This window comes from Stegastes partitus, unplaced genomic scaffold (genome assembly GCF_000690725.1).
Source record: "Stegastes partitus isolate 25-593 unplaced genomic scaffold, Stegastes_partitus-1.0.2 Scaffold1189, whole genome shotgun sequence".
NCBI classification, from domain to species: Eukaryota; Metazoa; Chordata; class Actinopteri; family Pomacentridae; genus Stegastes; species Stegastes partitus.
The window spans coordinates 216824-242688 of NW_007578920.1; the positions used below are offsets into that span (position 1 = coordinate 216824).

Genomic DNA, 25865 nt, shown 5'->3' on the forward strand with positions numbered 1-25865 from the left:
TATTGCACCTAAAACATAAAATGAAATATCGCACATGTTGACAGTGTTGTTCATGAAAGTGAAATGAAAATATGAAATATTGCGCATTACATGTTGCATTACACAAACTACTGAGGAGTGATTTTACCTGAATATTCATTTGTCCTCCTTTAAGACATTAAACCACATTAATGTGACTGATTTCCTGTTATTGGCACCATAAAACCAGCACAACACGTTTAACCATTTCCATCCACGCGTTCCCTTTTTCTGTCACGAGGCCTCCATTATGGCCGCCCGGTTGCCTAGCAGCAGGGTTCCTTGCCCACTTGAACGTTCGCCCCTTTCATGCGACGTGCTTGACTTCTCCTGCCGAAGTCATAAACTCCTGATTGCCTCATGAAGGCGACGTACGGTGCGGTCGTACGGTGCAGTCGTACGCGAGGCGATTGCCGGAAATTGTTCCTCTCGCCGCCGCCGAGGAGAATCTTCCAGTTACTTAAACGCACCGCGAGGAAATGAGGAAGCTTCTGGAGCTAATAGGGAGGAAACGTGACACAGACGTCTGTGCTTTGGTGGGCGGCAGCTTGATGTGACAGGAGATCCAGATGTGCAGCACGTAAGCAGCTTCACCAAAGACTGAAATGTTTCTCATCTGGTGGCTTCAGCTCCTCCGTCCTCATGTCTGCTCCGTGTTCCTGCATTTACATTACATACACTGTAAAAATAAAAAATCTAATCAAAATGTTAAGATATGGACACAAAAAATTCTGTAATTTTACATTCAGACATTGAATTTTTTTAAAATTAATTACATAATCTAGATTTACAATAAAAATAATAATAGCCTGCTTTTTTATGGTTAACCTGTAAATTAAAACCTGTTTTCTGTGATTTTAGTGGACGTTATCTAGGATTAAATCAAACAGAAAAATTACCAATAAAATTTGAAAATAGTTTTTAAAAATGTTGTCGTTTTATTTATTTATTTAGAACAAATTGACATTTTCTAGTTGTTTGTTTTTTAATGTGGATGGTATTCTAACATGTAATGTAAAATACATTCAAATACATTTTGACATTTTTTGTCCAATTAAAACGGAGGAAATCTGTGAAATAACAGCTAAAAACTTCTTTTTTCTTAATATAATATTTAAAAAAATGTTTCCTTCAAATATCTATAAACTAACGTAAAATAACTTCCTTTTTATTGCTGATTTAAATATAGTAAACAAAAAAAAACATTTTTAAAAGAGACTAATTTTTCTGTCAAAGAATAACAAAAATAGAACAAATAGAAATACAAAATTCTGTTTTTCAAAATAAAGATTTTTTTATATAGTTTTGCCTTGTTGTTGTTTTTATAGTTAATGTGTAAATGAATACTTTCTGGCTGATTTTACTGGTCATTATCAATAACTTAGCCAAACAGGGTGAAAAAGCTTTATAGAAAAACAATATATTGTTTGAAAAATTCTAGTTAACTGTTTAAAACATGTCCAGGAACGGCATCGTTGGTTTATGATGTGTGTTTATAGACGGTGCGTTTCATTTCTACCTTCTCGTCGTTGTGCTTCCTGTTGTGGAACACACTGTATTCCATTTCCACAAAGCACAGCTCTCTAAATCCCACACACCGGTCCGCTAATGCCATTAAACACACAGTGTAAATACAGAACGGCATTTTCCCTGATTTTACTCCTCAATATCGGAGCTTATTTCAGTGAAAACGTTGACCCACGCCCATGGCAACAGAAAACTCAGTGGTCAGCACTTGACCTTTTCCATTCCTGTTGTTTTCTTCTTATCCTTATTATCATCCCACTCACTATTTTCCATTATTCCCCTCCTCCTCGTCTTATTATTCTGTCATTATAATGAGAAGACCATCGCTGAAATGATAGGTGGCTCCAACAATAGCTTCTGACGTGTTATTGGCCAAACTCTAGTTATTCGCTGCACAAACCTGGAGCCACATTCCAAGTCTGAGCCGCTGGGGACCTGTGAAGGACGAAGAAGCAGAAAAAAAACCTGCTTTAACCAAGCTGCCATAACTCCAAGGTAGTAGGAAAAACACACAGCGTACAGCTCTGTGTGATTCAAAAACACTGGCAGATGTGTTCTCCGTCTCATCCGCGGGTGGATTTTTTTCACGAATAAGTGTCCTTGAAAGGTGCGGCGGCGCGATGATTCCTATTGATCTGAGCCGTTTTGTTTGTTCCACGTTCAGGCCGGGACGACGCTAATGCACGTATGTGGAAATTTAAGCCCAGCCGATTGTGTTAAAGCAATAAGTTGACACATTGTGGAAAGAGTTAGATAAGAGCACCGATGTCAGGTTTATTGGGGGGATTATGTATCAGCCCGTTTGTCAGAGAGGAGGCAGTTCCCAGGCAGCTACGGGAGACTTCAAAGTTACTGATCCGGGGCCAAGAAATCGCCCTCGACGTAACCCCGAGTAATACGGCAAATTGTCATTTTCACACTTTGGTGTTTTTGTGTGTGTGTGTGTGGATTAAACAAGCAAGATATAACTCGTTAATTAGTGAGATTTAGAAGCGCTGAGGGGCAGAGCGTGTTACCTTCGGCCGGAGCCGGGCGAGCTGTTTCCAGTCTGTGAGCTAATCCGAGCTAACGAGCTGCTGGGCGTAGCCTCGTATCTGCCATCCGGAGAGAAGAGGGCTGCTGATCTCCTCATCTTACTCTAATAACGAGCGCGTTTCCCAAAATGCACAAGTGGTCTTTCAAAGGTGCAACGAGCGAGATGCTGAACGTAAATGAAGCGTTGTTATCGCAGCAAACAAAGATCTTCTGTGTCGAGTTATTGTGGAGTATCAGAGACTGAAGTCCACTGCCTTTGTGTGTGTTGCAGTCCAACTTTCTCTGTGTTGTATTTGGGCTGTGTATGGATGTTGTTGCATGTGCGTACCTCTCTTTGAAATTGTTGGCGGTCTCTGTGCTCGTAAATAGACTGAGAGCGACTTCAGGCTGCACAGGAAAAGTGAAGTCCAGCATTCAGCCGGGGCGCTAAAATTAAAAACAGTTATCTGAGAAGACTATTATTGACCAAAGCTTTTATTACATCTTGACTATAGCAACCAGAAGACTTGTGGAAGAAGGTTCTTTGGTCTCAAAATTGAGCTTTTTAGCCATCAGACGCTATGTTTGGGGGACACCAAACACTGCATGTAATTACAAGCGCCGCATCCCCCACTGTGAAGCACGGTGGTGGCAGCATCATGATGGTGAAGCACGGTGGTGGCACCATCATGACGTGAAGCACGCTGGTGGCACCATCATGACGTGAAGCACGGTGGTGGCACCATCATGACGTGAAGCACGGTGGTGGCAGCATCATGACGTGAAGCACGGTGGTGGCAGCATCATGATGAGGCTTCTCAGTAGCAGGCCCTGTTCAGGCTTGTAAAGGTGGACCTGGTGCAGAAGAAGATTTATTTTCCAGTAGAGCAATGACCTGAAGCCAAAGCTACGCAAAACTGGTTTAAAGACAACAAGGTGAATGTTGTGGGGTGACCAAGTCAGAGCCCAGACTTTAATCCAAAACAGAGTTTGTGGCTGGACTTGAGAAGAGCTGTTCATTCACGATCCCAGTGCAACCTGACGGAGCCTGACCAGGGCTGCAAGGAAGAATGGGGTAAAACTGTCCACATGTGCAAAGGTGATTGAGACCCAGGCTTGAGTTTAGCTGTGGCTGAAGGTGCATCTGCTAAAGAGGGTTAACACTTGTGCAAAAGTTTATTTTACTTTTTTTTTTTTAGATTTTTAAAAGTTGGCATTACTTTATAGAAATCTGTTTTCTCTCTTTTTTTGTGAATTCTTGTCATAAGGCCAAATTAAATTGGCCAAGATTCAATGTTGAAAAGCAATAAAAGGAGAAAACTTTTTTTTTTTTTGAGTTTTCTTTTCTCGGCGCGACTACAGCGAGTCTTAATAAGGACGAAAAAAAATAATTTTAAGAAACCCTGCCGCAGCGAGCATCAGACAGAAACACAGGGTCAAAAACATATTTAAATTCAAATGTTTTCTGACAAGAAGTTGTTCTTCTGTCATTACAGCTCCAGCGCCGAGGCACTTCCTTCAGCACTGTTGCCCAGAAACTTGCTCTCTGTTATTAGTGCCTTTTCAGAGCCGGGACTACTGTGAGGGGGAAGAGAGAGAGAGAAAGGAAAAAAAAAAAAAGATGATTATGTAACACGGATGTTTGGGGCGAGAGCTGAATGGTATTAGAGCAGCTGGCAGAGAAGAAATGAGGGAGGAAGTCTCGCACATGCATCCAGACGCAACCTCTGCTTACCTCGTATCAACCATGCATCCCCCCGGGGGCTGCAGGTACATGAATTATGCAACGAGCCGGGAGGTTGCTTCACATGTGCATGCATTGTCTTTTTTTGAGCGCGTGCGAGGCTCAGACAGACAGACCGTCATCCGTCAGGGCGTAGATGAGCCGGCGTCTGACAGCCAACGAGCCAGGAGATAATGGACGGGTTTTAGTGCTTCCTGTGAAATTGGGCCGGCGATGATTTTAGTGAGCCGGTGGGGAAGCGCCTCTCCAACAAACCTCCTCCGCCTCCCTCCATCTCTAATCTCTCCGTGCATCTCCCTCTCTCTGTCTCTGCCTCCCCCCCTCCTCCTCCGCACACTTACCCCCTTCGTCTCTCAGCGCCGTCTTATCGACTGACACAAATACAGCTGCGTGCGTCCTCTAGGGCTTGTGTGTGTGTGTGTGTTGGTGTGTGTGCGCAAACTCCAGCTCTGGGTGTGTGTTTTCCCTCCGCACGGACCGTCTCCCGCATGGACTGCAAATGGGTTTCACAAACACTTATCAGGACTGACTTCCTATCTCTCGCAGAGTGAAAAATAATATTACTCGTGCCAAAAATAGTCCCCCCTTCAAAAAAAAAAAAAAAGTCTATTGAGACACTTTGCAGCTTCGATCATCTACGTCTTCCTTTGTCTTCGACGTGTCTACCCGTCTGTCTGCGAGCGGCCGGATGTTTACCGAGCATCACCGAGCGCCCACACTAACCTATTTATGAAGTCTCATTGCTTCATTCTTTAAAAGGTCAGTTCACCCAAATTATCAAAATGCCATGGTTCTGAGATATCTGTCTCTGCAATTTCTGCCTCCACCTCAGTACAACAGAGGTGAAAGGAGTTTAGTTTTGTGGCGCTCACGGCACAGAAAGATGGCATTTAGAGGGAAAAAAATACAGCATGCAACAAGTTTTTAAAAATGCCATTGTTACTCTAAAAAAAAAAAAAAATCCATGGACCTCTATATCCTCTCCTTGTAGGCAAACAGGCCTTCCCAAAATGTTTCTGCTAGATTTGCAAACTATAGAAATCCTCGCACCCATCTGGCTTTTTTTTTTTTTTTTTTTATTCCAGCACTCAACTTCTCAAAAATCAATTTCGTTCTATTTGTGATACCTTCCAAATAGACTATGTGCTTTTACGCACAAGATACATTTCAGAGAAGTGAATCTCCCACACAGTTTCACTTTTTTATTTTCTAAAAGAGCATTTGCAGGTTTATAATTTTATTTTGGCGGTCTACTAGAATGTATTTACATGCTGTAAAGTCTCCGCTTCTTGATTTACCTCCTAAAAGCTCTTCTCCTCTGTCTGTCAGAGTTGCACATTTAGAAGTATTCTTCCGTGGAAATATTATTCTTCTTTCCTTAAAATATGTAAAATACGTGGTTATCTCCCCTCTCTCTGCCTCTCCCTCCACCCGCCTGTAGCTCGAGCACACCAGCTCACCTACGACTCTGCTCGAACACTGTAAAAGTATTCTACGCTACACAATGAAAAGGCTGTAATATTGGAGTAATTTAGCCACACATGTTGGAACCAGAAAACTATTTCTAAAGAGGGGTAATGATACAGAAAGTCCCACCTTGCAGGGATTGGTTCTTTAGATTTGTGACGTTTGAAACCGTAAAAATCAGAATCTGTGTTTTTGAGACAGTCATCACTGCACTGAATTTGCTCAGCGATGACTGTTTATAATGTACATTCTCGCATTTAAAAAGCACAATACGTACATTTTCACTGGAGCGGGTCTTTAACGCAGGCAGACGTTATGCAAATGTGTAACGCTGTGATGGGAATAAGTAACAGAGGAAAAGCCTGAACTCTAAACGAAGCTCGCGTTTTAGGCGAGTAAGGAGCAGTAAACACACTGGATGAGCTGTATTACTTATCTATTGCAAACTTCAGCATGCTGACTTGGTTTAACATGTTAAACAAAGAATGCTGTCCGAAGCATTATGAGCATATTAGCATGCTGACGTTAGCATTTAGCTAATGTACAGTCCCATAGAGCCATTAGCACGGCTGCAGACTATAGATTCTTCTTCATGACATAACATGATGTATGAACCTTTTATGGGCTTTTTCCTTTTGTCCTCATTTAATTTAATTAACTCATTTCTGCTGTAAGAACACTTTAACAAAACTGTTCACAGCAGATTCTCAACATGTTTTTTTTTAAATATGGCATTAAATATAACTAAGTAGAAACTTATGCAGCATCTTAATGTGTAATTTGACAGTGAAAAAACTCTTAAGATTGATCAGATTTGATTGACAACTAAAGAAAAACACCAACTTTTAATCACCAAACTCACACAGGTTGCAGCATACATTCTGTTTTTATAATGTAAAAGTCCTGCCCACGTCAAAATAAACAGGAGATTGCAAGAAAACATAAACAAACGGAATATTTAATGTGGAAAAACCCAAACTAGTTTACGGTTATGAGGAAAAAACGTCGTGAAACTGATGGAAATTTTTCATTTTCTGATCAGTCGTATGCAAAATGTAATTTATGAGACCTTCAGATCCAACAAAGTAGAATTAGATTGTCCATAATAGGTGCTTAATTAGAACCTTCTTAGAAAGTAGGTTGGAGGTGGAACCTGTCTTATTTAAACCTTAAGATCTAAAGAGCTCTCTCAGGAAAGTGTTGTGCATCTGTAAGTATGCGAGGTTTCTTTGCGGTCCAAGTGACGTCAAATTTATCAACAAAGATCCCTCTACAGCCCAGAATTTACATGTTTATATGCATGGAATACGTAGACATGACTCCGCTTCACATTTATGTAGCTCCTCTATCAAGCAGATAGTTTGATTTAACTGCTGCTGTTGTCTGCAGCTGTCAAAGTGCGTGTCCACAAAGTGGGTACAATCAAGGCCGAAGACCTTCAGAACAAACATCGTGGATGCCTATAAGTCTGGCAAGAGATTTAAAAAGACTTTTAAATTCAAGACTGCCAATTTGTCCAAAAATGGCCTCCCCAGAGCCGGTAACTCCGGCAGCTGTTGATGTCAAAGTGCTGCGTCTATAATCAGAACAAGATTTTACAAATCCGACCTGCACGGGAGGCGATCCAGGAAAACGGCCTTCGCTTTCCAAAAAAGAACTTTACAACACAACCGCAGTTTGCCAGCGAGCGTATTACAGCAGGCTTGTTGGAATAATGTGCTCTCGACATACAAATCAAAGCTAAGAGTTGTTTGGCCACGGGAGCAGGAAACATTTTGGAGCCGACCAAAGACAGCATGGTGGTAGAAATGTGATGGTTTGGCGTCGCTATTGATCCAGCCATGAATTCTGCCTCATATCAAGTAGAGTCTGATGATTATCTGAGGCCATCTGTCTGAGTGCTGGATGGAATTAGACCTTGCAACAGGATAATGATCCTCAACACACATGCATGACTGAAACTGAACTGAACTGTGTGTTCATTCAACATTTGAGGTGTCCAGAGCCGACATCACGGATTGAAATCGGGCTGATCGTGGAATTTTTAAAGTTGTTAATACTGCCAGCAAGCCTTCCTTTGTTTGCTGCCATACAGGTGTCAAAGTTAAAGAACAAGTTGTGGCTTTGAACTAAATATACCAGGTTTAGCCGGTGGTCATTACGCATCATACAGTCTCTGTCATGGTGCCTGTTGCTAGCTAAACTCCCTCAACGCTCTACTTTCCAATGCAGAACTGCTCATAGTTTGAGTGACCACCTACTGCAGCAGTAAATAGTAAGAGGCTCCACCTGGTGGCACAAACAGGTAGTACAGTTAACCCACAATGCATGTTCTGACAATGGGTTCTCACATGCTTGTAGAAAATTCAGTCTTTCGCCGTCGCATGGAGCATTTCAAACACTACATTTCTGATAGAGCCCTACTGTTAGGTTATGAACCATCCAAACCTGTCGGGTCATCTGGGACATGGTCTACCTTCAGTCCCCAGAACGAAACACGACAAGGCAGCTTTCAGTTCAACAAACTCCCAGAAAGCTACGCTTTTCACTTTTAAATCAAGGCTGAGGACGTTTCTGCCTTTCACTGAACCACATCTCAGGCTTTTGAATACCTGCAGCTGCATTGTGACTTTTGCTTTCCAGTTCGTCTCGCTTTTCCATTTCCTGTTTAACTCCTTCTTCAGGTGTGCTCACATGTTCCCTTTACACTTTGTCTCGATGCTTTCTATGTTTCACGCGAGGCACTTTGAATCGCCGTGTTCTTGAGATGCAAAAGTGAACTTGCTTTTTCTTGCCTACTGGAGCTTTACAACAAGGTTCAAGACCACCTGTGAAACATTAAGTAACGCCGCCTTGGGTGCAGAAATGTGATGTATTTCTTTTTGCATTCCAGAGCTACTCAGTTGTCAAACTTGTACAGTTGATGGATTTTAACGACTGTGTTCTATCGAGGAAAATTAGATCGGATTGGGACCGGGCATCAATAGAGACTACATTTTGAATGGTTTGGATCAGACTGAGGGCAAAACAACTCAATCAGGACGTCTCTGACTCTCAGTATGGATCCAGTAACTACTTGCAGGGTTTTCTTTTTGCTTTATTTGGGTGAACTGACCCTTCAAATCCCTTTCTATCGCACAGCCTGCTAGGTCACGTCCACATGGAAACACTGACACATTAAGAGTCCAGCCGGCTCCCTCCAGCGCTCCCCCAGCTCACATCCCCGGCTGACAGACAGGCCTCCATCGACTGGCCGGCTCCAGGGAGACCAGAGCAGCGGCAGCAGCGCCCCGGCTGCTCTATCGAGAAATTGACCGCGGGAACAATTACCCCCGCAAATGACGTATCAGCCGAACGGGTACGGCCGTTGAGAGCGCCATTACGGCGGCGGAGGACGAGGGAAGGGGAGCGAGAGGAGGCGGAGAAGGTGGAGTGTTTCCATAGCGACCTAATTGGACATGTCCCTCCACCGTTTCTCCATCATATTGAATTAAAGTACATCATCCTCTCGTTGCTACTCCGGCCCGTCATTTCAAAAAAAGGCTGCTTTTATTCCCCTCACACCACATAAAAGGACACTGAGAAAAAAAAAAAAATAGACATATTGTTGCTGCTCCAATTACCTTGTTGTAATCTAATCTGAGGATTCTGGCTGCAAGAACTGAAGCTTCTTTGTCCTCCTTCCTCCTGCCTGCTCCCTGGTGGATGCCCATCACCTCATCATCCTCCGTCTTTCGCAGGTCTTGTTTATTCCTTGTTTGTGTTCCCTCCTCCGCCTGCGACATATTTCCATGTCGGCTTTGTGATGACGCCGGCTGTTTGGGAGTCCTTATCGGAGAGCGCGGTCTTGTCTAGATCCGTGCCAGCGTACAGTATTGGTTTGATTGAATTGCGATATATTTGTGAGCGCGCGTTATCGCTCCGGTGGCGGTTTTATGGAATCAGATATCTGCCGCGTTGATGCAGGAAGGAGATAGGAGGGATGGATGTGAGGGGAACAACAAGGTGTTTGTTTAGACAGCTAAATTCATCGTCATGGCTGTGTGTGTGTGTGTGATGTCCTTGACCTCAGCCCGAGGGGGTCCAGGGTTCGGTGACTAAGCTGTTTTATCGGGGTGTGAAAGACTACGTCAGCCCGTGTTGCCCCGCAGGCACAGCTGCACTCCTATTACAGCAAACCTTGCCGTGCTGCCTTTTCGCTTCCTATTCATTTTTTATGTAGAATGTGGCCGGTTGTGGAGCTTTTCAACCTCAGAGCTGCAGACAAAATCCATTGCGAGACTTCAAGAATAGCAGGAATTACAAAGTTTTCCGCTGACATAGACAGTATGTCCACTTTTTACCATATCTCGAGCAAAAAAAAAAAAAAGACTTGTTTTTGCTCGTCGAAAGATCGAGGGAGGACCAGTGGAGCCCCCAACAGCACTCCTCGGAGGTTTGCCAAATGAGAAGGAGATTTACCTGCCTGGTGCTCCTCCAAGCGCTCGCTGTTAGAGAAAGGCAGGAAGCGATGGTGAGAGTTTCTTTTGGGGGGTAAAAAAAAAAAGAGAGAGAGAGAGAAAGGTTTTTCCTTTGAGAGCATCCTGTTATTATTCTGCCTCAGGCACCAAGCAGAGAGAAATGAGTGTTCTGTGTTTATGGGACCTAACACAAAACATCATGTACACGCGCTTATGCTGGCACACACGCTCGGAAAGACTGGCAGCGGCATATCAATGAGATGAAGGAGGTAAAAAAAAAAAAAAAGAAGAAAATAAACACGTCTGGCAGCATGTGAGGAGGACCAATCAGCGGCTACTCGTCTCTCAAGGGCAGAAATTGGAGCTGACGCCTCAGATGTGTTGCAGGGGGAAGTTCATATCGCATCTCGCTGTGCGTAAATGATTGCGGCGTCGTCGTATAATGTGAATAATATAAAGTGTTTATTAGCTGTGGGAGCGGCGCGATTGGCAACGAGCGTCTGCCAGTTCACCGCAGTGGCCCGGGCTGAAATTTGTCAACGATTATTAAATGGACTGCAATAAAATTTTAAAGGCGTGTTTGTCTCAGGACCGTGCATAAAGATGGACGGACTCTGGCGATGCAGAGCCGCAGCGGTTTCAACTCGTAAATTAATCGGCAACTGTTTTGATAGGTGATTAATTGGTATGAGGCTTTTTTTTTTTTTTTTCTTTAACTAAAAAAAGTAAAAATTCTGTGATTCCAGCTTGTTAACTTTGTATATTTTCTGGTTTGTGGACAAATCAGCATATTTGAAGACAACAGTTTGGGCTTTGAGAAACAGTAATTGGACATTTTTCACCATTTTCTGACATTTTATAACCCAAACAACTGACTGATCAGTCGGGAAAATTATCTACAGATTAATGAACGATGTGTGTGGTGGCTCCAGCAGATCTTACCAGTGCTTGACTCCTACTAACTCCCAGCTAATCCAAAAATTAGCAAAGAGGTGGAGCATGACTGGAACTACATGCTATTATTTATATAACGTTAAGCCTTAACACAATTTAAACAGGTGACTTAAATACAAATCCACCCCCGTAAAGTTCTCATGAATTAGAAAATTAGCTATAGAGACCAAAACTATTTATTATATCAGGTTGTAAACATGTTTATTTCTGCAGTATAGTCAGACATTTTAACATGGGGGGTTTATGGGGATTGACTTGCTTTTGTAGGCGGCCTCAAGTGGCCATTCGAGGAACTGCAGCTCATTCGTCAGATGTGGAGGTTGCTTCTTGCTATGGATACCTGCAGAGAAGACAGAACAAGAGAGAGAAGAGACAAAAATATGGTGGCATATAAATGCTTGGAGAGTGAAACTGGAGATCTGTTAACTTTTCTTTTCTTTCTTCTTCATGCACCATCAGCAGGTTTAAATATGTTTAAAACTTATTTCCTTTGATTTATCAGTTGATCAACCCTCACCTGTGGTCCTGAGCTGGGTAGTAATGGAAAAGAATGAGAATGTGAGTGGATGAGTTTCCTCTGTAGGGTAGCTGGACTTAGCTTTGCTGGAGGGATCATATGTCTCATATGGCCTGTGGACACCCTATAAAACATTGCTGGGAAGACCAAGATCTGGAGTGACCTCCTTAACCTGCTGCCACCATGACCCAACTCTGGACAAGAAAACAGGTGACTGGATGGATAGACTTGGGTTTAATTGGGAGGCTGTTGCGAGACCTTCACATCAGCCTCAGTTGTACTTTAGCACGAATTAGCAAATACTAGCATGCTAGCACTTTTTCTACATATCCCTGCTTAACATCAGCATTAGAAAACCACCTGTCTAGTATGGAGTAGGTCTGCCTGGTGCCATTAAAACAGCTCCACAAGACTTTTAGGGCTGTTTTGTGTCCTTCTGGTCTTGTGGGTTGTATGGAGCCACCATTTTATTGGGATCTACTGAGTGTGAAGGCCAGATAAACATCTTGGTCCCGTTGTCATGTTCCTTGTGAATTTTTTTTTTGTCTTTTCTTTTCTGACATTTGCTGTTGCGGGGCCCATTAGGAGGGTGCTACATGTCAAAACAACATCCTCATGAATGCCACGACGGTTTCCCAGCAGAACATTGCGCTGTAACGAGAATGTTATTCACTCCAACTGCCAGCGCTTTAAACACCGTGAGGTTCAAAGCGACGCTGCGCTCACAGGCCTCGCACGGATGTGGAGGCTTGGGTCGGTAATCAGCCCGAGGAGCAGCAGAAACACCTCTGACCTCCGGATTTGACCCGTTAATTAAACACGTCGGACTCCTCTCAGCTTTCGGGTGCTTCTGGTGCTGGCGAGGAGCTTTCGGGGCTTCCTCCCCTCCACTGGCATTATTAAGGCATCAGACTGAACTCCTCTCGCCCGTTTCCAACGAGCTCCTGTCCGTCGATTGTGGCAGAAAACGGCGAGGACAGCAGCTCACGGCCAGCCGTCGGTGCATTATTCATGCTGCTTGTAAATTGGCTAGCTGCAGTCATGCTCGAGAGGAAACGCTCCGAGTTCGAAACACACTTCTTCTTCTTCTTCTTCTTCTTCTTCCCACACAGCGGGGCCGCCGCTCGCAAACTCCAGGCTTCCTATAGCTCCGTTACGCACAGACCGCTGTTTCATTTTGTTTCCCATCACCTATAATTCTCCGACGGCGCCGCTTCGATGCTCCTGTTTTCCTCATGTGCGATATGCTGAGTTATACCATATGCACAGCGTCCCACCTGTTCGCTCGTGTATTTCCAATACATGTGCTTTTTCTTCTTTTTCTTTTCTTTGACGATCTATGGAGGTGCCAGAGGACCTAATGCAATTGTGAATTATTGGGACTTAGGTAACTCTTTTATATTGCTTCCAGGCCCAAACATACTTTGAGGTAGAACCCAATAAAGCCACAGTGATTTATGAACTCCGCTTTTTCATCGGTTTTGGTATCCGTTCTGTTTTTTTTTTCTCTAAAGCAATCTTGAAAGGGGGCATATCTGTAAAGTGATAAGGAGAATGTTGATGATGATCGTTTTTGCATGCGGCGTGGGGACCAGAAAGAGAAAAAAAAAGGGAACAAATTGATGCCATTATACCGAATGGAAATTTCTGCCATGTTTGAGAATGACATCCAAACAATAGCTTTGTGTTTTCTTTTAAAAAAAACAAAAAATCTCCTTTTCTTCCCTCTCTCTCTCTCTTCCTCTTTCTTTCTCCTCTCATATCTTTAGATAACAAATACGCCCCTGCAGTGAGTCTAAACGGTTTTATATTCATCCTGGGAGGAGCCTACGCTCGAGCTACCACTATCTATGACCCAGACAAAGGCAACATCAAGGCTGGTCCCAACATGAATCACTCTCGGCAGTTCTGCAGGTAAGAGATAATTAATGTAGCGGCACCACATGTAAGTTTAATCCCCAGCGTGGAATTTGTACAGATATTTTTTTTTTTTTTCAAAAGCATAAATTGTACGTTTGCCTTGTGTGAAGCTTCAAAAAAAAAAAAACAGCTCTGACATTATTACACAGCCTTAAAAAAATAATGTAAAACTCAAGCTTATTAGTAGTCTGTCAGTCTTTGTGTCACAACACGGGTTGCACGGGGAAAATGCACGGAGGCCAGCTAATTAAAACCCGAACAAAGCCGGTTGTGGGCTGACAGTGTTTCCAACGCGGGTTGTGAAACTTCTCCCTCGGTAGGAGGACTGGCTTTCTAATTCACGGGCTTGATTTTTTAAAATTTGCTTGATCAGTAGCGCTGCTGTCTGTCGTGCCGAGAGGACGGAGACACGTTCAGTAGCAGGGACGCCTGTTTAACTCGGCCTTCCTTCTAATCATTTCGTGTAAATTCTCCTTTTGTGTGGGGTAGTTTGTATAGACAGATGGGTGACAAATTAAAGGAAAAACCAACATGAGGTGTCTTATAATGTGCCGGACCACCATATACCACTAGAACAGCTTCAATTCTCAGTGCATTGATTGTTCAAAGTCTCTGGAGCTCCACTGGAGGGATACGACTCCATTCTTTCAAAAGATTCTCCATCATTTGGTGATTTGATGGTGATGGTGGTGGAGGCTGACTAACACTCCACCATCAGGATAGAAGTGTTTCATCACAGGATAAAGGTGATCACTCAGAACAACTTTCACACTGATTTACCTCAATTTCGCTCCGAATCAGTCAATCAGAATCTGGTGTGGAGTCTTCGTCTGAACCAATTTTAGACCCGGATCGTTCCGGTAATGTGAGGAGGTTTACTGACTGATATTTATAAGTCAAAATCTGGATGGTTGCAAATATTAGGCGACTGCCCGGAGCAGTGGAGCCTGTTGCCAAGCAGCAAAAAATATTCTGTTCCTGGAGGCTAACATTAGCTACAGATATTAGCCCTCTGAACCAGTTCCTGTCACATTTTTAGTCACTGTGGGCTCATTTTTCAATACAATACAATGATGGAAACAGCATGGCTGGAAGCGGAGAGAACTGTCTTGTGTGCAGTGTGACAAAGTTATTAGGCCATAAATAGAGACAACAAAAGCTGAATTTATTTGATTTGTTGTGCAAAAATTGGGGGAAAAAAAACCTGGATTCAGCACTCAGGTGTTGTCAATACAATAAAAACACATTGACTCGACATCACGGGTGTCGAATCCTGGTCCTGGAGGGCCGCAATCCTGCATGTTTTAGATGTTTCCTTCTTCCAACACACCTGATTCAAATGATCAGGATCGCTATCAGGCTTCTGCAGAGCTTGATGATGAGCTGATCATTTGAATCAGGTGGAAGAGGGAAACATCTAAAACATGTAGGATCGCGGCCCTCCAGGACCAGGATTGGACCCCCCTGCTCTACATGCTGTGGGTATTTTACTTCTTACATTGTTCATGTATTTCCACACTTGTCTCCTCTCTGCTCGGTGTGCACACAGCCTGCAGCTCAGCCGAACGCTCACACAATGTTCATCAACTGTTGCACAATCTGGTGCAAATATATTTTAACCAAACGTTGTGTAAAATAAAATCTTCCTGACCAGATTAGTGGTTCAGTGACAGTTTCTGGCTCTGATAAATGGTGACACTTTGTACGTTTTTATAGACGACATTCTTTTCAAACCAACCTACAAGTTTTGGGGTTTAGGGGGTAAAAACTTATAAAAAGTTAAATCTCACCTCCGGTCCTCGCTGAAGAACTCATGCCGACATTTTCTCATCCAGACTCGCTTCTGCTTTTGGTTTTTCTCGCTGCAATGAATTATTCACATTACAGCAAGTTTTTCCACCACAGTCTCCGTTTTGTTCACATCTGCTTCACCGTGAGGTCTCGTGCTCCATGTGGACCATTAGTGTGAGCATGTCTGAGATTACAGGGAAGAATATTTGTGAATCTTTTAAAACTTCTGTCATGTGAAACAGGTTTAAGGGGACAAGTGGACCAAAAATATTCCAGTTTCCAGATTTTTCCTCTAAAGTCCCTCCCTGGTCGTTGATTAAACCCATAAAAGCTCCTTAAGTTATATATTCAGAATCTTTTTTCCCATGAAAACAATCCCTGCCTGCCTTACAATAGCTCGGATGCAACTCAACCCTGCTGCTTCCATCAGCTCTATGATTTATCTCCTCACTTGCTGCAGCTCGAGCACACCAGCTCACCTCCGACTCTGCTGAAACTATTCTACGCTGCACGATGGCAACTCAGACAGACTCTAAACCTTGCAAAAGTTGACAGGATTGTCTCTAGTGTTGACTGCTCATGATGTTCTCTAGCAGCCATATGGAGTTGTTATGAAGAAGGTAACAAAAAAAATCGATTTCCTTCCCCCCAGAGGGAGTCTTCAAGTTGTCATCTGCCTGTAGTGAAGTGTTAGTGTCCTCAAATGAAATCCACCTGCACTCCACACGTGTAGCTTCACCACCATTAGCAGACACATTATGAGAATTAGCAGCAGTGGGGATCACATCCTGGTATCCCCGTCAACCGGAGCCACTGAGGTGTGCAGTTTGCTGGAATAATGAACTCGCCAGTTTTCCAGGCTTGAGCCCCTTTATTTTTTTATTTTTATTTTTATTTTTTGCAGAAGCTATAGCGAGAAAGGAAGCATGCATGAAATACATTCGGGAGGCAATTACAGACAGTGATCTTATGTGCAGAACGTACAACATAAATCATGTTGTCAGAGTTATTGATAAGCTGCAGCAGCACACGGCAGGCAGCTGTTCTGCTACATTTAACTAAGTCTGACACAAGAGAGGAAGAGACGCCGGGAAAAAAGGAANAATTAGCAAATACTAGCATGCTAGCACTTTTTCTACATATCCCTGCTTAACATCAGCATTAGAAAACCACCTGTCTAGTATGGAGTAGGTCTGCCTGGTGCCATTAAAACAGCTCCACAAGACTTTTAGGGCTGTTTTGTGTCCTTCTGGTCTTGTGGGTTGTATGGAGCCACCATTTTATTGGGATCTACTGAGTGTGAAGGCCAGATAAACATCTTGGTCCCGTTGTCATGTTCCTTGTGAATTTTTTTTTTGTCTTTTCTTTTCTGACATTTGCTGTTGCGGGGCCCATTAGGAGGGTGCTACATGTCAAAACAACATCCTCATGAATGCCACGACGGTTTCCCAGCAGAACATTGCGCTGTAACGAGAATGTTATTCACTCCAACTGCCAGCGCTTTAAACACCGTGAGGTTCAAAGCGACGCTGCGCTCACAGGCCTCGCACGGATGTGGAGGCTTGGGTCGGTAATCAGCCCGAGGAGCAGCAGAAACACCTCTGACCTCCGGATTTGACCCGTTAATTAAACACGTCGGACTCCTCTCAGCTTTCGGGTGCTTCTGGTGCTGGCGAGGAGCTTTCGGGGCTTCCTCCCCTCCACTGGCATTATTAAGGCATCAGACTGAACTCCTCTCGCCCGTTTCCAACGAGCTCCTGTCCGTCGATTGTGGCAGAAAACGGCGAGGACAGCAGCTCACGGCCAGCCGTCGGTGCATTATTCATGCTGCTTGTAAATTGGCTAGCTGCAGTCATGCTCGAGAGGAAACGCTCCGAGTTCGAAACACACTTCTTCTTCTTCTTCTTCTTCTTCTTCCCACACAGCGGGGCCGCCGCTCGCAAACTCCAGGCTTCCTATAGCTCCGTTACGCACAGACCGCTGTTTCATTTTGTTTCCCATCACCTATAATTCTCCGACGGCGCCGCTTCGATGCTCCTGTTTTCCTCATGTGCGATATGCTGAGTTATACCATATGCACAGCGTCCCACCTGTTCGCTCGTGTATTTCCAATACATGTGCTTTTTCTTCTTTTTCTTTTCTTTGACGATCTATGGAGGTGCCAGAGGACCTAATGCAATTGTGAATTATTGGGACTTAGGTAACTCTTTTATATTGCTTCCAGGCCCAAACATACTTTGAGGTAGAACCCAATAAAGCCACAGTGATTTATGAACTCCGCTTTTTCATCGGTTTTGGTATCCGTTCTGTTTTTTTTTTCTCTAAAGCAATCTTGAAAGGGGGCATATCTGTAAAGTGATAAGGAGAATGTTGATGATGATCGTTTTTGCATGCGGCGTGGGGACCAGAAAGAGAAAAAAAAAGGGAACAAATTGATGCCATTATACCGAATGGAAATTTCTGCCATGTTTGAGAATGACATCCAAACAATAGCTTTGTGTTTTCTTTTAAAAAAAACAAAAAATCTCCTTTTCTTCCCTCTCTCTCTCTCTTCCTCTTTCTTTCTCCTCTCATATCTTTAGATAACAAATACGCCCCTGCAGTGAGTCTAAACGGTTTTATATTCATCCTGGGAGGAGCCTACGCTCGAGCTACCACTATCTATGACCCAGACAAAGGCAACATCAAGGCTGGTCCCAACATGAATCACTCTCGGCAGTTCTGCAGGTAAGAGATAATTAATGTAGCGGCACCACATGTAAGTTTAATCCCCAGCGTGGAATTTGTACAGATATTTTTTTTTTTTTCAAAAGCATAAATTGTACGTTTGCCTTGTGTGAAGCTTCAAAAAAAAAAAAAACAGCTCTGACATTATTACACAGCCTTAAAAAAATAATGTAAAACTCAAGCTTATTAGTAGTCTGTCAGTCTTTGTGTCACAACACGGGTTGCACGGGGAAAATGCACGGAGGCCAGCTAATTAAAACCCGAACAAAGCCGGTTGTGGGCTGACAGTGTTTCCAACGCGGGTTGTGAAACTTCTCCCTCGGTAGGAGGACTGGCTTTCTAATTCACGGGCTTGATTTTTTAAAATTTGCTTGATCAGTAGCGCTGCTGTCTGTCGTGCCGAGAGGACGGAGACACGTTCAGTAGCAGGGACGCCTGTTTAACTCGGCCTTCCTTCTAATCATTTCGTGTAAATTCTCCTTTTGTGTGGGGTAGTTTGTATAGACAGATGGGTGACAAATTAAAGGAAAAACCAACATGAGGTGTCTTATAATGTGCCGGACCACCATATACCACTAGAACAGCTTCAATTCTCAGTGCATTGATTGTTCAAAGTCTCTGGAGCTCCACTGGAGGGATACGACTCCATTCTTTCAAAAGATTCTCCATCATTTGGTGATTTGATGGTGATGGTGGTGGAGGCTGACTAACACTCCACCATCAGGATAGAAGTGTTTCATCACAGGATAAAGGTGATCACTCAGAACAACTTTCACACTGATTTACCTCAATTTCGCTCCGAATCAGTCAATCAGAATCTGGTGTGGAGTCTTCGTCTGAACCAATTTTAGACCCGGATCGTTCCGGTAATGTGAGGAGGTTTACTGACTGATATTTATAAGTCAAAATCTGGATGGTTGCAAATATTAGGCGACTGCCCGGAGCAGTGGAGCCTGTTGCCAAGCAGCAAAAAATATTCTGTTCCTGGAGGCTAACATTAGCTACAGATATTAGCCCTCTGAACCAGTTCCTGTCACATTTTTAGTCACTGTGGGCTCATTTTTCAATACAATACAATGATGGAAACAGCATGGCTGGAAGCGGAGAGAACTGTCTTGTGTGCAGTGTGACAAAGTTATTAGGCCATAAATAGAGACAACAAAAGCTGAATTTATTTGATTTGTTGTGCAAAAATTGGGGGAAAAAAAACCTGGATTCAGCACTCAGGTGTTGTCAATACAATAAAAACACATTGACTCGACATCACGGGTGTCGAATCCTGGTCCTGGAGGGCCGCAATCCTGCATGTTTTAGATGTTTCCTTCTTCCAACACACCTGATTCAAATGATCAGGATCGCTATCAGGCTTCTGCAGAGCTTGATGATGAGCTGATCATTTGAATCAGGTGGAAGAGGGAAACATCTAAAACATGTAGGATCGCGGCCCTCCAGGACCAGGATTGGACCCCCCTGCTCTACATGCTGTGGGTATTTTACTTCTTACATTGTTCATGTATTTCCACACTTGTCTCCTCTCTGCTCGGTGTGCACACAGCCTGCAGCTCAGCCGAACGCTCACACAATGTTCATCAACTGTTGCACAATCTGGTGCAAATATATTTTAACCAAACGTTGTGTAAAATAAAATCTTCCTGACCAGATTAGTGGTTCAGTGACAGTTTCTGGCTCTGATAAATGGTGACACTTTGTACGTTTTTATAGACGACATTCTTTTCAAACCAACCTACAAGTTTTGGGGTTTAGGGGGTAAAAACTTATAAAAAGTTAAATCTCACCTCCGGTCCTCGCTGAAGAACTCATGCCGACATTTTCTCATCCAGACTCGCTTCTGCTTTTGGTTTTTCTCGCTGCAATGAATTATTCACATTACAGCAAGTTTTTCCACCACAGTCTCCGTTTTGTTCACATCTGCTTCACCGTGAGGTCTCGTGCTCCATGTGGACCATTAGTGTGAGCATGTCTGAGATTACAGGGAAGAATATTTGTGAATCTTTTAAAACTTCTGTCATGTGAAACAGGTTTAAGGGGACAAGTGGACCAAAAATATTCCAGTTTCCAGATTTTTCCTCTAAAGTCCCTCCCTGGTCGTTGATTAAACCCATAAAAGCTCCTTAAGTTATATATTCAGAATCTTTTTTCCCATGAAAACAATCCCTGCCTGCCTTACAATAGCTCGGATGCAACTCAACCCTGCTGCTTCCATCAGCTCTATGATTTATCTCCTCACTTGCTGCAGCTCGAGCACACCAGCTCACCTCCGACTCTGCTGAAACTATTCTACGCTGCACGATGGCAACTCAGACAGACTCTAAACCTTGCAAAAGTTGACAGGATTGTCTCTAGTGTTGACTGCTCATGATGTTCTCTAGCAGCCATATGGAGTTGTTATGAAGAAGGTAACAAAAAAAATCGATTTCCTTCCCCCCAGAGGGAGTCTTCAAGTTGTCATCTGCCTGTAGTGAAGTGTTAGTGTCCTCAAATGAAATCCACCTGCACTCCACACGTGTAGCTTCACCACCATTAGCAGACACATTATGAGAATTAGCAGCAGTGGGGATCACATCCTGGTATCCCCGTCAACCGGAGCCACTGAGGTGTGCAGTTTGCTGGAATAATGAACTCGCCAGTTTTCCAGGCTTGAGCCCCTTTATTTTTATTTTTATTTTTTGCAGAAGCTATAGCGAGAAAGGAAGCATGCATGAAATACATTCGGGAGGCAATTACAGACAGTGATCTTATGTGCAGAACGTACAACATAAATCATGTTGTCAGAGTTATTGATAAGCTGCAGCAGCACACGGCAGGCAGCTGTTCTGCTACATTTAACTAAGTCTGACACAAGAGAGGAAGAGACGCCGGGAAAAAAGGAAAAAAAAAAAAAAACGGGGGGAGAGAGAGAGAGAGAACAACAAACACGCCGCTGTCAGAGGCAGAAACACACAAAAACACTCTGAAAATATCTGCAGTGCACGAAGATGAAGTCGAGCAGGTTATCGTGCAGGAGAGCTGATATTCTCCCCTCAGTGCGTCTGGCCCTCTGCAGGCCTGAACCTCCCCTCTGTTTATCAGGAAGAGCAGCTCCAGGCGCTGCCCTGCGCTCTCTCAATTTTGGATCAGCTGTGCTTTCTCTCTGAGTAGATTTAGGCTTTATGTAATAATCTTTTCCAGTCCCAACAGTGCTGTGAATTTGTGCAATAGGACTGCATGTTGTTTCGCTTGTGTGTGTGTGTGTGTGTGTGTGTGTTTGAGCGTGCACCTTATGTAAATGCAGATCGTTCCAAACCCCAATAGGAGTACAAAGCCCTAATCAGCTTACAGCCCAAGTTTTAATCCTCTCCGCACACAAACTCCTGTTTCTGTTTCTCATATCAAATGAGCACATTTGTACAGATATTTGCTTTTTCATTAGTTTTCTCTCTCGCCCTCAAGAGAGAATGTAATGTGCTTTTTCTTTTTTCTTTCCCTTCACCCTCCTTCCTACCTCCGTCTTGTCGGGGGTGTCGGGAGCATGTGTGTGAGCGACGTGGAATAATCTCAGGCGTGGCCCCCAGCACGACGATCAGCGTGTTTGTGGAGATGTCGCCTTTGTGCGGCTTTGTTGTCTGATCGTGATTAACAACACAAACAGTATTTCTGCCGCCGTGACTCGTAGCTATCTCCAATCAAAAGCCGCGGCGGCTCACGCTCGCAATTCAGCGACTTATCTCCCTGACACTGATTACGTCTCATTACCGGTTCGTCCCGACAGTCGGCGCGAACAGAGCCTGCTTTCTAACGCAAATATAATATTTGACTTGCGGGTTGTAATCCCCTAAAAATTTTCCAGTCCAACCTGATTGGGAGACGCTCGCAGTTATTGGAGGCGACGGGAAAAAAATTCTGAGGTTTAGCAAACATTTACTGAGCAACAGAAGAGCAACTGGTGTCTGGAGATGAGACAAGAAGATGAAGCCGTTAGCACAAATGCAGACATGTTTTGTACAGTAGCGTCTAATCATAGACTGTATATAAAAGATGAACGTTGCCTCTGGGTCTGACCAGCAGGGGGCGACTCCTGTTTGCAAAAAAATTGTATAGAAGTCAATGAGAAAATGAGCCTACTTCTCATTTGATTTACTAATTCAGTAAACATTTTCCTAACAACTTAATGGTCTGAATCGCTAGTTTACAGCCTCCGACGATGTTCTTTTTGCAAATTAGCATCATCATGGAACATGATCACGTATTGAAGGAGGCTTGAAACTAGCGATTGAGACCATAAAATGAAATGGGAAATGTTTACTGAGGTAACAACTCAGGTGAGACATAGGTTTATTTTGTCATTGACTTCTAGACTTGTTTTTAGAACCCTGCTGAATGTCAGCAAGAAAGTAGATTGAAGGCACTTCTGAGTTCGTCTTGCATTGGTCTGAATCATAGACTGTATAAAAGATGGACGTAGCTGCCGTGACGTCACCCGTTGGTTTCTGCACTGAGAAAATGAAGCCAGGGTTTTGCTACTTCCTGGTTGACATCTTGGATTTTTGGAGCCAGTGACGCAAAAATCGTCGGAGGGGGGCGGAGCCATAGGAGCAGCGATTGGTCAGATGGATTGAGAGGCGGGCCCTCTCTGCCCCGCCCACATTTACCGCCTTCTGCTCGCTTCGTCTGCATCGTCGCTGCCGACTGTCAATCAAGCCAGCCACGCCCCTTGCCCCGCAAAATGTTGACGATTTTTTAAAAATTCAGTATTGATTTATTTTCATATTGGCCACCTGATCTCTGGATTTGACCATGAAAACTAATAAGAAAAAAATCCTGAGCTGTAGGAATGCAGTATTTCATGATCTGTGATCACTTCTTTTCCAATTCCAGTCTATGGGAGCCAGGGCTTTTTGGAGCCAGCAGCTAGCAGACGTAGTGATATTGCAAGTTTTTGACACTTCCGGGTTGGCTTCATTGTTCAGGGCCGGTTGCTACGTCCATCTTTTATACAGTCTATGGTCTGAATGCAGCTCACTATCATTCTATTTAGGCTTGTTTGCATTACTTTAACCAATCACAAGCATCGTGGGTTAGCCATGTAAGGGCTGCAGCGACACAATATGATGGGTTCGAGTAAACACTATCATTAAAATGACTAATTCACAAAAAAAAAACTATCATGGTTGCCTTAGTAACTAAATCCGTTGCAGAACTTCAAATTTTAAGCCTGTAGTTGGTTGTTGTTGTTGTTGTTGTTGTTGTTGTTTGCAACAAGACAAAGCCACATGCAATGCAGATCCAGTGGCTGCATCCGGAGAGCCGGACATGTTGGCTTCACTTCCCAAACCCAGAGTCCCAGTTCGTCCTTTATACACAATCTATGCTCACAAATTACTCATATCTTGTATTCTTTTAGCTTGGAGCTGAAACATAGACGCTGGAGTTATAAGGAATTAGTATTTGGGTATCCATTTGCTCATCTAACTTCCTTTAGAGCTAAGAAGCAGGGCTCTGGACGAACTTTTCCACCGGCAGCGCATGCTTTGGTCGCACAACAAACAGTAAAGTTAGTGAGGTGCATTTAGACATGAGTGTAACAACATTAGTTCATAAAGAGTGAAATAAGACATTCTAATGATCATATTTACTCACGTTGAAACCAGGAGATTTGATTGGCTGTTTTCTACGTGCAGAGGGAATTTAAAATATCAACACGACAGTCGAATAAGTTCATTTAATTGTGAGAAAATCCTGATTGTGTTTGATATTTACTTAGTTTTTCTTGCTCACTGGTTCAGTGGCCACCTCCTTCCTCTTCACATCCCAAAATAATCAGCTCTAGGTGGCTTCATCAATGGATTGTTCCACCTGCTAGAGAATAAATCCAACATTTCTCGGGGATAAATAAAGTTTTCTTCGGCATGGACTGAGCCAGCGAAGAAGAAAAAGTAGTAGTCAACCAAATTTATTAAAATGGTTGCACATATGACCCTTTTAACCGCAGTCTTGTGCCTTAATTTGTAAACATATCTCCGCAAACGAGCCTTTTCCTGAGCATAACTGACTTCTATGTGTGTCTCTTGGCAGTGCCGTCATCCTGGACGGGAAGATCTACGCCACGGGAGGCATCGTGAGCAGCGAGGGTCCGGCCCTGGGCAACATGGAGACCTTCGACCCGTGCACCAACTCGTGGACGCTGCTGCAGTCGCTGCCCTGCCCGCTCTTCAGACACGGCTGCGTGGTCATCAAGAAGTACATCCAGAGCGGCTGAGGGCGCGGCTCGGGCTGCATCGTACCGGGTTCGACGCCAAAAACACCAGCTGAGCTCCAGTTGTGGGACGATGTGTGACGGCAGCTTAGAGCCGGATCGGTCGGCCGGTCGGTCGGTCGGTCGGCCGGTCGGCGACCTCTGGACTTGACGCCAGCATCCATCCACACTGTTACCTTCCCTCCACCTCCTCAAATAAAAAAAAAAACAAAAAAAACAAAAACCCTGTGCAGAATGTACTCATGTTCAACTACTCAGCCATGTCAGGTGACGATGCCTAACCTCCAGTACTGTATGTGTCATGCTAGTAGTTCATCCTCTCATCCAACAGGCACAGGGACCCTCTTAGTAACTTACAAGCTCTTTGGTTTTGAAGTTTTGTTCTCGTCTCCGTGAAACTCACCACTTTCCAGCTCAGCGAAAGCCATCGCAGGTTGTTTTTTTTTTGTCCCCCCTTTTTTGAGTAAAGCTGGTAGGTTTCATCCGTTCTTTGTTCTCAGTAGTGACATCTACAGGACGGGAGGAAGAGTGACGGGAAGGAATCCGACTGTTTTCCTCTTTTATCAGCCGATCTGAAGAGTTCCCCCTCTCTCTCCTAATGTACCAGGAAGAAGCAAAAAAATAATAATAATAATTCCTCCTGTGCGGATTTATGAGGTGATTCAAAAACCAGATTTTGAACTCTGCGTAACCCAGTTTCTTTTTAAACATCGGAAAAAACCATCAAATCTGGGTCAGGTGGGGTTTAAATAGGAGAAAATCTTTATGTTCTGGTGCCGTTCCAGCCTGATTGAGATCTCATCTGCAGGGAGAGTAGCTTGTTTTCCCCCCATTGTTATTTGTACTCTGCTGCCTGAAGAAAGAAAAAAAAGAGAAGGTATTTGGAGAGAGAGGGAATTCCTCCTTCCGCTGATCAGATGTTGGGACAGTTCCTCCGGAAAAAAAGCACAATATTCACCTGTGACTGTTACCATAGACGTCATCTGTTGATCCATGTTTTGTTTTTTTTCCCTCCCCTCGTTTTTTTTCATAAAGTCCGCCCTCTTCTGTTTTATACGACGTGTTTCATCGCAGCCCACACATGACGTGGGCTTGGTATTCTGTAAATACAGGAAGGAAATATGTATATTTTAAAAACCTGAAGGCAATTCTGTATAAATGTTTTTAGAAAAAAAAACAACAAAAAAAACTGATAGGTTGGATTCAAAATGGTATGTCTGTAAATCTGTACCCAAAAAGGAGAAATTAACAATTGTTATTATTGAAAACTAATACATATACCAGAACATGAAAACCTTGTCGAGTGTTGGTGTTTTTTTTTCTGTCTACATCAGAGCTCTCACACACAACATGACGGGTGATGTTTGGGGGAAATAAAACACAGAATTAGGATTATTTACCTCAATTAAGACACTTTATTAACATCCTGTTATTTGTTTATTAGCTTCTGAACTAGCTGCAGTCTGGGAATCT

The 25865-nt window shown here is 43.6% G+C and overlaps 1 protein-coding gene across 1 annotated transcript in view; it reads left to right on the forward strand.

Moving 5' to 3' along the window:
• The window catches only part of klhl29 (kelch like family member 29), a 226224-nt gene extending 200538 nt beyond the window's left edge, over nucleotides 1-25686 (forward strand). The window contains exons 14-15 of the mRNA XM_008297122.1: nucleotides 13471-13615; nucleotides 24212-25686. Coding sequence (XP_008295344.1) covers nucleotides 13471-13615; nucleotides 24212-24395 — 329 coding nt within the window. The 3' untranslated portion in view covers nucleotides 24396-25686. The remainder of the gene's footprint in view (nucleotides 1-13470; nucleotides 13616-24211) is intronic.
• The last annotated feature ends 179 nt before the right edge of the window (nucleotides 25687-25865 follow it).